The sequence below is a fragment of the Trachurus japonicus genome, chromosome 11 (genome assembly GCF_045865225.1).
Source record: "Trachurus japonicus isolate A0001 chromosome 11, Traja_1.0".
Taxonomy (NCBI): Eukaryota; Metazoa; Chordata; class Actinopteri; order Carangiformes; family Carangidae; genus Trachurus; species Trachurus japonicus.
In genome coordinates, this window is record NC_140917.1 from 5530339 (window position 1) to 5542533 (window position 12195).

General features: G+C 44.4%; 1 protein-coding gene across 1 annotated transcript in view; it reads left to right on the plus strand.

Moving 5' to 3' along the window:
- myo1g (myosin IG) overlaps window positions 1–8048 on the plus strand; it is a 53883-nt gene extending 45835 nt beyond the window's left edge. The window contains exons 19-22 of the mRNA XM_085790788.1: window positions 395–499; window positions 1162–1275; window positions 6507–6664; window positions 7885–8048. Coding sequence (XP_085646914.1) covers window positions 395–499; window positions 1162–1275; window positions 6507–6664; window positions 7885–8047 — 540 coding nt within the window. The 3' untranslated portion in view covers window position 8048. The remainder of the gene's footprint in view (window positions 1–394; window positions 500–1161; window positions 1276–6506; window positions 6665–7884) is intronic.
- The last annotated feature ends 4147 nt before the right edge of the window (window positions 8049–12195 follow it).

Here is a 12195-nt window from a genome sequence, read left to right on the forward strand (position 1 = left end):
GATGAGGTCACAGTAAACAGCTGTAAACAGCAGCGTGACTGTGAACGCTGCTTCTTCTAATGAGGCTCATTCACTGTTAATCTGAGGCCTGAAGGCTGAAGGCTGAAGGCCTCCCCCCCACTCCCCCAACACCCCCCTGAAGGCTGTGACACACACACACGCGCCGCTGTGACCCAGTCCAGAGCCCCCCCCCCCCGTGACCCAGAGCTTCACGTGACGGCGCTTAACGCCACAAAGACCCAGAGAGGAGATGAAACGTGCACAGAGTCTGAACTGAACCAGGACCTGGAGGAGTCTGACCAGGAAGTGGAGAGACAAGTCGACCAATCAGAGCTCACATAACGATAACCCCCCCCCCCTCTACCCTCCTGTGCCCCCCCCCCCTCTCCTGCAGGTGAGGGACTGTCCTCAGACCAGCGCCGCCTTCGTCCGTGTCTCCAAGGAGCTGAGGAACAAGGACGAGTTCTCTCAGGTCATCTTCTCCGGCTTCTGCAGGAAGGTACACAAACACAAACACAAACACAAACACAAACACAAACACCTCAACACACCGTACTGTACTAAAGGAACTAGTTACTCTGCCCAGAAAGTAACTGAGATAAAACGATAGATAGATAGAATGATTGATAGAACGATAGATAGATAGATAGATAGACAGATAGATAGATAGATAGATAGATAGATAGATAGATAGATAGATAGATAGATAGATAGATAGATAGATAGATAGATAGATAGATAGATAGATAGATAGATAGATATACTTTATTGGGAAATGACAGTGCAGCAGCAGCAGCATTACACACAGTGATGATAACAACATATGTTTATAACTTTAACTACACTTTAACATGTGTGTTGTTATTATGTATCTGGACGTTGAGAGTCAGTAACGGAGCGTTTTATCGTCAGTAACAGAGTTAAAACAGTAACTTTACTGATTACTGTTACTGATAAAAGTATCTCCGTTAGTAACAGTGTTTATTTATAACGCTGTTCCTCCATCACTGACCTGGACTCAGCTGTGACAGGAAACTCACTGAGCTGTGACATCAACATCAACATGAAGCTCAGATGAGTTCCCTCTGATCCTCTAATGAATCAATAATAGTAAAACAGATCCACTGACCCTCAGCCTGTTTGTTTGTTTGTTTGTCTCAGGTGAACAGGTTCAATAAAAGCTCCGACCGCGGCCTCTTCATCACCGACAAGTTCATCTACAAACTAGAGCCCAAGAAACAGTTCAAGGTCCTGAAGAGGCTTCCTCTGGACACGGTGAGGACACACACACATTTTCATTCAGCTTTAAAGGGATAGTTCAACATTTTGTCAAATTGGTCCATTGTCATAATCCCTATAGTCATAGCAGTAGGTTCTTTACCTTTAATTGTCGGTTCAAGCTATTTTTAGAACGGCGGAGCAGAGCCGTGAGCTGCTCAGAGCTACGCTACGGAGGCTCATGGGATTTCTTGGTTTCCCCACGACAATTAAAGCTATGAACCTACTGCTATGACTATAGCGATTATGACAATGGGCCAATTTGACAAAATGTTGAACTATCCCTTTAAACAACATTTCATTTGTCCATCAACTGATCAGCTGATCAGACAGACACATGATCATCTTTCACTGAGCTCTGATATGGAGGAGCTGTAACCACATTAGGTTACCTGTGTGTATCTGTGTGTGTGTGTGTGTGTGTGTGTATCTCTTTGAAGTTACCTGTATGTGGGAGAGGAGTGCGCGCATGTGCATGTTACCTGTGTGTTTTGGTGTGTGTGTAACTGTAACCACATGAAGCTACCTGTGTGTGTTTATAAACATGTTAACGAGCACCAGGTGGATTGTTTATAAACCTTAACGAGCTCTGGCCTGAGGCTCAAAGGTTACCACGGCAACTTGAGGTGGTTGTCAATGATGATAGGGCCCCCCCAGGACAGACAGAGGCAGACAGAAACGTGGAGAAAAAGAGTGATTTTCTGCCTCTGCTCTGGTCTCGATTTAGGCTTACTGTGACAAAACGGTAACTCCTATCAGAAAAAATACACAGACCATCATCACTGTAAGGACTTCCTGAACGATTTTGCCACGATTTGGTGTTTCTACAGTTAATATTTTGCAGAAATGTGCGATTTTAAAACAGGGGTCCGTTCTGCTTCTCTCAGAAAATCTTTGTATTGGAGTCAATGAGGAGCAGAGACAGACGTGGTCGCACTCAGAGGCTAATAATTCAAATTCTGTAAGTCTCTCAGATATTTTGAGCATATGGTGAGAGACAGAACAAGTTTGTCTACAAATTAGGAAAAAATCATGTGTGTAGAGTGTAAATTGTGGCCGGGTGTGGAAAGAGAAAAGTTTCAGAAGATTTCAGACAACTTCTCCCACTCTAACCGATGATGTCACGCACTCACACGAACATTCCGTGCAATACACACCCATTATAATCTCATAATTTCTCCAAAAATGATCATGGTCATTGATCAGGGATTGATCAAAAACTATATGACTTATCAAAATGTGGATTAATACACCAATACACAAGACTTGTGTCTACTGTTTAAAGTTCAAATGAAGTCTCTAGGTGAAAGTATGCCTGAGCAGTAGACGTTTGTAAAACTTCTTTTTCGCTCTTTTTTTTCAGCTGTCCCATTGACTTCAATGCAAAATCTTTCGCAGTTTGCTTCGCCCCGAGCACTGGCCCCTACAAATAACTGTAGGGGCCAGTGCTCGGTGCGATTGCCCCGTGGCCCTAATAAGAGTATATAGTACAGTATAATACCAGTATAATAAGAGTATATAGTACAGTATAATACCAGTATAATAAGAGTATATAGTACAGTAGAGCAGCTCAGTGTGTGTTTGAACTATTTGAGGATGAATGAGACTCAGTCTGTTAATGATGATGTTTGTTTGTGAGCTGCAGCCTCACATGGAGGAAACACAGCTGCTCTGTTCACTGCTCCTCTTCCTCACCGCTCCTCTTCCTCACCGCACACTATCTGGGTCAGTCTCACTTCACCCAGCTGTCACACACACACACACACACACACACACACACACACACACACCTTCCATCATGTTTGACCTGGTTCACTGCCTCCATCAGTAAGTGAGAGAAGTATGAGAGGAATAAAACTTACAGTCCAGAGTGTGTGTGTGTGTGTGTGTGTGTGTGTCCCTGGCTCAGTCTGATGTTAGAAAGTGGATCAGAGTTTCCCTGGAGGCTGGAGGAGACACAGTCCATCACATCTGTGTTTAACCTGCTCGCTTAAAGGACGATTCCGGGCAAATTCAACTCGGGGCTTCATGTTCCTAACATTTTAGGCCTAAAAGAAGGAATCTGAAGGTTTTCAGTTTAATTGCTCCTGTTTTGCGGTAGTTGTGTCTGTCCCCGCATCGCCACGGCAGCAATGAATGGGAGCGGATTGAAGTTCTGCTGCTTAGGCTGTTTACATCCCTCAAAGCCACAGACAGCGTCAGATGGCGACTCAAACATGCACCCAGAAGTTTATTTACTTCAAGCAAGCCGACATGTTTGTAAAACTAGATCTAATTCAAAGTCTGGCGGAGTCAAGACCCAAGTTGACGCTCGGTGTGTTCACGTGCAGTCGGAAGCTCCCGTTTGTGTCATAAACACAGGAATATCAACTCTTGACTTGCTTGAAGTAAATAAACTTCTGGCTGCATGTTTGAGTCGCCATCTGACACTGTCTGTGGCTTTGCGGGGACATACACAACTACCGCAAAACAGGAGCAATTAAAGGGATAGTTCACTCAAAATTGAAATGTCACTCATTATCTACTGAAAATCTTCAGATTCCTTCTTTTGGACCTACAGTAAAATGTTAGGAACATACACTTGAATTATGTTGAATTTGCCCGGAATTGTCCTTTAAGGTGTGTGTGTGTGTGTGTGTGTCAGTGTGTGTGCAGTGTGAAGACATGTGACTGTCAGTGTGCAGCTTCAAACTGAGGCCGATGCATGTGACAGACAAACAGCTGATGATGAGGAGGATGTAAACACACACACAGCTGATCTCTGTGTGTTGAACATGAAAAGCACCGAGACTCTGGATGAACCCGATGAGCCCGATGAGTTCTGTAACACTTCACCGGTTTCCCTCCAGTCGACTGGATGAAACACACACACACAGTGAAGTCACGTGTGTGTGTGATGATGGATGAGCAGATGAACTGATCGATCCCTCTGACTCTGGATCAGTGACCAGTGAGCAGCTGTGTCAGAGCTTCTCTGTGTTCACACTGCTTTTAAAGGGATACGCCAACATTTTGTCAAATTGGCCCATTGCCATAATCCCTATAGTCATGGCAGTATAGGTTCGTTACCTTTAATTGTCGGTGCAAGCTATTTTTAGAACGGCGGAGCAGAGCCGTGAGCTGCTAATGGGATTTCTTGGTTTCCCTCATCAAACTCATCAAATACACAATCCAACAACTCCACAACGCTCTGGTGGACAAGTTGTGACCTGCACATTCACCACGCTATGAGATAATAACACAACGTTACCAGACAGAGTTGTTTTAGAGGGAAATGCAGCCGGAACTACATTCCAGACACGGCTGCTGGGCGGAGGGATTTCAGGAGAAACCTACTGCTGTGACTATAGGGATTATGGTGAGAGAAGAAGCTGACTAAATGTTGAATTGTCCCTTTAATATCAATAACCTTTCAATGGGTCAATGACATGATACAACCTAGTCTCTAGTGGTGTAACCAGTATTTCTTCCATAAAAATCAAAATAAATCTGGACTCAGATGTGAAACACGTGTAATCCACCTTTACAGCAATGCCATGTTTTTAGGGTCAGTCCTGCTCAGTTTTAATTTAATCTTTTCAGAATAAAATATATATATACTTTTTATAAGTACACTTAAATTCACTGTAGGTGGATAAAATATTTAATATCATTGACATTTGTCTGACTTTTGTTAAAAATTGTTCAAATTTCATTTCAAATGACGTAAAACCAACATGAATTTATTTATTTATTTTGGTATATCAAGCTTATATAACTGAAAGGGTGTAGTGTAGGTTGAAGCCAAACTTATATACCCCTACCCCCTTTTACTGTAACAAGAAATGATGTTGTTCTTATAAAGTCTTTTAAAGTTGACTAGAGTACAGCATTTTCAGGACAATTATTCCAGATGTTCACCCCTTTAACAGAAAGACAGTGTTTTTTTTTTGTTTTTTTTTACAGTAGTTTGAGTCTTTGGTAGTGATGTGCGGATCGATACTGAAATATCCATACTTCCGATACCAGGTCTGTGTGCTCAAAAATTGATTCTCAAATGAAAATATCGATACTTTTGATACTTCATACATGCATATCATTAACAGGAACATGGTGGAAAGTAACTAAACTATTGAGACCTTGCCTAAATGACATGCAGTTTTTAGGAACTACTTTTTCTTCCGCCTGCGTAATGCGTAACCCGCTGCTCACTCAACAGTCAGTCTGTCTGAGTCAGTCTGTGTAGACAGAGTCAATGGCGCAGTCATGTGTGGAGCTATTTCAGCTCCACAAACAGCGAAGACGGATATCTGTGGGAAAATTATAAATAATATTTTGGTTTAATGGTTTTATTATTTTACAATATGTTCCTTTTTTAGTGTTTTAAACACCATTTTCACATATTTTGTACGATTGTGTGATTGATTATGTGATGAATTTTACTCAGTATCAGATCGGAAAGAAAATTTGTAGTCTTTGGTTTCTCCGATAATAGTGGTCTTCTCAGGTTAGAACTGGAATCATTTATTTTAACATATTCTGAATACAAAACCTAAGACAATGTTTAAAGATATTGCTGAACTGCTCCTCTTGTCCAGCCGTATTGTCACCGTGGGTTACGGTCAGGTGACCTCTGTGCTGGGGGGTGGAGGGGGTGGGCAGAGGACGTCCTGCTCCATTGTCTCCGCTGGATTAACCTGTGTGTTGTGTGTTGTGTTCTGGGGGCCGTAAGAGGCTTAGTCCACCCTGACTCCGCCCCCCTTCCCTCCTCCTCTGGCTCCGCCCCCTCATGTGACTCACCTCCAACCGTCCTGTCTCTGAGCTCCGTCACTGTGATGCTGTTTCCTCTGCTTCATTTACCCCCCCCCCCCCTCCAACACCCCCCCACAGTATTAATCCTCTGCTCCACTCATGTGTGGTCTTTGATCCTGACTCTTTATATTAAATCATACGTCGACCTCATTCCTCTCTGCTCCGCTCTGCAAATTAATTTACACCGCTGCTCTGTCCAGGAGGCGACCCTGAACGCCACTCAGTGTGTGTCTGTGTGTGTGTGTGTGTGTGTGTGTGTGTGTGTGTGTGTGTGTGTGTGTGAGTGTGTGTGTGTGTGTGTAGCCTGAAGCTGACTGTTAGCATGGTTAGCTTTAGCAATAGCATCCAGATAACAGGACGCTTCACTGGTATTATCATCACAACACTAATGTGTGTGTGTGTCTGTGTGTGTGTGTGTGTGTGTGTGTGTGTTACAGCTGAGCGGGGTGAGTGTGACGTCTGGCGTGGACCAGATGGTGGCGCTGCACACGTCCTGTGAAGACGACTTCCTGCTGTGTCTGCAGCGAGGACAGCTGAGCCCCAACCAGGACCGGGTGGGAGAACTGGTGGGAGCGCTGGTTGACCACTTCACACGGTCAGTACAAAACAACAACTACTACTACAACAACAACAACAGTTCTCCTCAGCTAACACAACTAAAACACATTTTTACTTCAGTTATAGAGACAAACTCTGTTTATAGATGAGATGTTACACTGACTTACCACTGACTGAGGCTCCTCCAGCGTTACACAGCAATAGTACTAGAGTACAGTAGAGTAGAGTACACTGGTCAATAGGTGGGTACAGTACAGTCGAGTATACTAGAAAATTTCCTGTGGGAAGTTTTGATAGGACCACGGGGGGCTACTGCCGGGCATACCATCTCTGTAGACATGGGAATCAAAACCCACGATGAAGACAGAGCTGATCAGACAGACACATGATCATCTTTCTATAAGCACTGATATGGAGGAGCTGTAATCACATTAGGTTACCTGTGTGTGTGTGTGTGTGTTTAGGTGTGTATCTCTTTAATCACATGAAGTTACCTGTGTGTGGGAGAGGAGTGCGCGCACATGTGTATGTTACCTGTGTATTTTGGTGTGTGTGTGTGTGGCTCCAGCTGGATTGTTTATAAACATTTTAACGAGCTCCAGGTGGATTGTTTATGAACCTTAACGAGCTCTGGCCTGAGGCTCAGAGGTTACCACGGCAACTTGAGGTGGTTGCCAATGACGATAGGGGCCCCCCAGGCTGAGGCAGACAGAAACGTGGAGAAAAAGAGCGATTTTCTGCCTCTGCACTGGTCTCACATTTAGGCTTACTGTGACAAAATGGTAACTCCTATCAGAAAAGGCCATCATCGCTGTAAGGACTTCCTGAACTATTTGGTGTGATTTTGGTGTTTCTACAGTAAATATTTTGCAGAAACGTGCGATTTTAAAACATCGGTCTCTCAGAAAATCTTTGTATTGGAGTCAATGAGGAGCAGAGGCAGACGTGGTCGCACTTAGAGGCTGACAATTCAAATTCTGTAAGTCTCTCAGATATTTTGATATCATTGTGAGACACAGAACAAGTTTGTCTACAAATTAGGAAAAAATCATGTGTGTAGAGTGAAAATTGTGTCCGGGAGGAGCGTGGAAAGAGAATAGTTTCATACGATTTCAGACAACTTCTCCCACTCTAACCGATGATGTCACACACTCTGACATGGACATTCCGTGCAATACACACCCATTATAATCTCATAGTTTCTCCAAAAATGATCATGTTGTGTGTTGTGTGTTGTGTGTTGTGTGTCTGTTCCAGGATCAGGAAGGTCCCGTTCCCGGTCCAGGTCTGTCGTCCGACTCTTCAGATCCACATGAGAGGGAAGCCCAAGAGCGTCGCCGTGGAAACCAAACCGGGTCAGACTGTCGCCGACTTCAAGAAGAGTCGAGACGGATTCATCCTGCTGGTCCCCGCAAACTGAGAGGGGGGAGGGGGGGGGGAGGGGGGGGGGCAGGGAGGGGGGGGTTTATACTGGAGAAGAATCTGAACGACGAGAAGAGAAAGCAACCAGTTTTTGTTGCTCAGAGAGAAACCAGAGATATTTTTGTACGTTGAAGAAGAAGAACAAACAAACAAATAAATAAATTATTATCGTTTATTCACCAAGTCTGTGAGTGTGTGTGTGTGTGTGTGTCACTTGATGCTGTCTCACTATGTGTGTTATTAACACTTCGACAGGTGTTTCCCCCCCCCAGCTGTCTGACACAGAAACCCACTGACCCCACAGAGAGGAGGGGGGGGGGGGTTAACAACACACACAGAGTCACTGACCTGTCAATCAATCAATGAGCTGTAACCATGGCAACACTGTGGCTGCTGCGCCTCCACAGAGTGAGAATTTTCACATTAAAAGTCTTGTTGACCTCTTCTAATAGAAAGGCTTTTAATGTGAAAAACATTCACACACACACACACACACACACACACACACACCTCTGACTGTGTGTATTAGACGTGTGTGTGTGTTTATGTGTGTGTGTGTGTGTGGGGGGGGGTTCAAGATGGCCGACGTTCTGCAGGACTCAGATGATTTCCTATTTTATTTCAGATGAAGCTGCAACAGAACTGGGAGGAAGCAGCAGGAAGAACCACACACACACACACCTACACACACACACACACACACACACACACACACACACACACACACACAGACACACACACACACACACACACCCACTGCTGTTAATCCAATGTGAACTCGGGCCTCTGGTGTCTCTGCATTATGGAGAATTATGTGCTGTTGTGTTTGCAGCTGAGCAGCGTGTTTGTGTGTGTTTGTGCATGTGTGTGTGTGTGTGTGTGTGTCCCATTGTGTGTAAATCACATCAGCAGCCGCTGTGAGGAACAAACACGTCGTCTCTGATTAAAGACGTTTCACTGACGGAACTGCAGCTTCTTCTACACACACACACACACACACACACACACACACACCTACACTTACACGCGCACACACACACACACCTACACACACGCACACACACACGCACACACACACACACACACACACACACACTCTGTGCTGCAGCAGCTTCGCTCCATAAACAAGAGGAGAAACTTTAAAACCAGGTCAGTGAACGTCTCACGGGTTAACTTCCTGTTTAACACTGACCCTGGTTACCACGGTTACCGTCCATACCATCAGCACCAGGACCAGGAGAGGTGGGGGGGGGGGGGTAGATGTAGAGATGTAGAGATGTAGGACGAGGCAGCAGAGACTCAGAGTTATTTCAGTCTGACGACGACGTCACGACCTGAAAAGTGAATTTAAAAAAAAGAGGCGAACGACGACGACAAGGTCGGAGAGGAAGGTCAGCACATCTCTATGGCAACAGGTCACTGTCTGTGTGTGTGTGTGTGGGGGGGGGGGGACATCACAAGACTCAGATCTGCTGTGAGTTAATGAAATCAGGTTTATTTTCCTCCTGGTGGGGGTGGGGGGGGGGGCGGTTGACCCAGAAGCTATTAATGAAACTCAGCTCATTACATAGTCATGAGCGAAGAGCTGGTTTAGACAAGAAGAAGGAGAAGAGGCGAAGGAAGACTTTCACTGTGACATCACGGTGACCTTTGACCACAACATGGAGCATCAGGGAGACAGAGCTGTGACTCAACTATAGCATTGATTATGGATCAGTTTGAAATGAACTGATGGAGTTGATCATGAAATGTTTGTTTTAAACAGAGTGAAACTATACATATATATCACATATATCACATATCACCTATATATTGTCTATATATACAGTATATAATCTCCATACAGTCTTTATGGCCTATATTAGCTGTAGTTTGTCTCTGCAGCAGCGTCTCCATTGAAAACTCACAAACTACTTTAAAGTAAAGAGCCTACCCCCCCCCCCCCCAGCTGTCCCAGCAGATGGTCCACCCCCCCAAACACACACACAGCTTCCTTCTCTGTAAACACACACACACACATACCAACACACACACCCTCCCAAAAACCAAAACAAAGGCACCACCAGACTGAGACTCATAAATCCTCCTCATGGGGAGTGTGTGTGTGTGTGTGTGTGTGTGTGTGTGTGTGTGTGTGTGTGTGTGTGTGTGTGTCACAGTGATCAATCACCATATTAGGGTTAACTCCTCCCACACTGTGACATCATCTGCACATCAAACCACTGATTGGTTGAGGAACCTCAGGCTCCGCCTCTTCCAGGTCGTATCCCTCCGCCACCCAATCTAGTTCCACTCACTTCCTGTTTGTGCATGAACCATCTGTGAGGTCACACTGACCTTTGACCTTTGAGTTAGTTGATAAAGATCGATCCACTGGTTTACTTACATCTCATTTTAAATAATCAATTTAAACTTTGTGTGTGAATTAACACGTTTTGATTCATTGATGACAGGTACTGATGGTGCGTTCCAGTTGTGCTCGGAAGTCGGGATTTCCGAGATCCGAGTCGGAACTTTCAACTGGAACGATCCCCGAAAGTCGGACGATCCACACAACCCCCGAGTTGACATTTAAAGATGGCTGCCCCGGTTGTAAATAGTAATAGAAGCTCCTGTAATAATCCTTTTATTAACACTTTGGACTATTTGTCGTCACAATAAGTCAGCCGTATACATAGTATTGTTAGATGTTTATGGAAATGCTGTCATAGCATATATATTAACATATGCGTAAACTGCATATAGGTTTCATATATGCGCATATATATCCTATACATCCTCATGAGGATATATGCGCATATATGAAACCTAAATGCGTATATATGAAAACAGCCAATTTTATATATTCAAACCTATATTAAAACCTATAGGTTCTTTCTGTGTGGGTCACAGGCGCCAACAGGACAATAACAACGAACATGTCTGATTCCACGAACTTTTGCGTCACCATATGTCCTACGCAAATTTCCCCCAGAAACACTCGTTTATTTGTTTATTTGTTTATTAAGATCCCCATTAGCTGCAGCAACGCCACAGCTATTCTTCCTGGGGTCCAACAGTATCAAATATACAGTTGAAAACACAAAACATAAACATTATAAAAATTAAAAAAAAAAAAAAAACAAGTGAGCGATATGCTTAACCTAACAAAACAAAAACAGAATAAGTGTTTACATTTCTTAACTGTTCTTCATTCATTCTTCGTTATATTAATTGTTCACATACTAATCCGATGTCCGATTACCGTTACTCGTCTACACGTAGAATAAAAAGTGAGAACGCAACGTTTAGATTGTTTCCATGTAAACATATAGCCTCAGTGTGTGTGTGTGTGTGTGTGTGTGTGTGTGTGTGTGTGGCCTCATCATTAACATCTGTATTGCCTGTTCCACACAGCTGTGTGTGTCTAACACCTGACAGGTCCACACACACATGCAGCTCTGAACTCAGGATAATCAATAATCAATATTCCTGTCAACCAGCTGCTGGAGCTCTGGTTGAGGAAGGTGAGTTCTGCTGGCGAGGACGAGTCCTACGCTCCTGATCTGGTTCATGAGGACGGGACAGTTGTTGTTCCAATCACTTAGAGCAGGAACCAATTCCATTAGAGGACGAGGCACCTGGTCCGTCTCCGTGGAGATTAGACCTGTAATGAGTCGGAGAGGATTTACCAGTGGGAATATAAAACATGTCCCAGAGCCGCTGCTGTGTTTCCCTCTAAATCCTCTCTGGTCTGGTGCAGGCTGCAGGTTCCAGCACCGCTCCGTCATCAGGGGGTGGGGGGGTCACATGCTGCAGATTACAGTAACATGAGGGGGGAGATTGGTTTTTGCTTTGGCTCGCTCTGAATCAACATCAGTCTGAATGAGTCCTAATCAGGAGAGATTTCAGGACCGGAGCGACTGGACTGAGACGGAGCGAGGACAGCGGCACGGACACTTAGCTTAGCATAGTTTAGCAATCAGGGATCAATATTAAAGGTCAACATTTAGTCAGATCCTCCTCTCACCATAATCCCGATCCCGTTGTTAATTCCTGACGTCAAAACTTTATTTCTGGGTCGACCGGCGTTATCGGGTCCATACGGCATCGTCATGGTGCCATGACAAACAATGAAAACCAGACATATTCATGAATGTATACAGA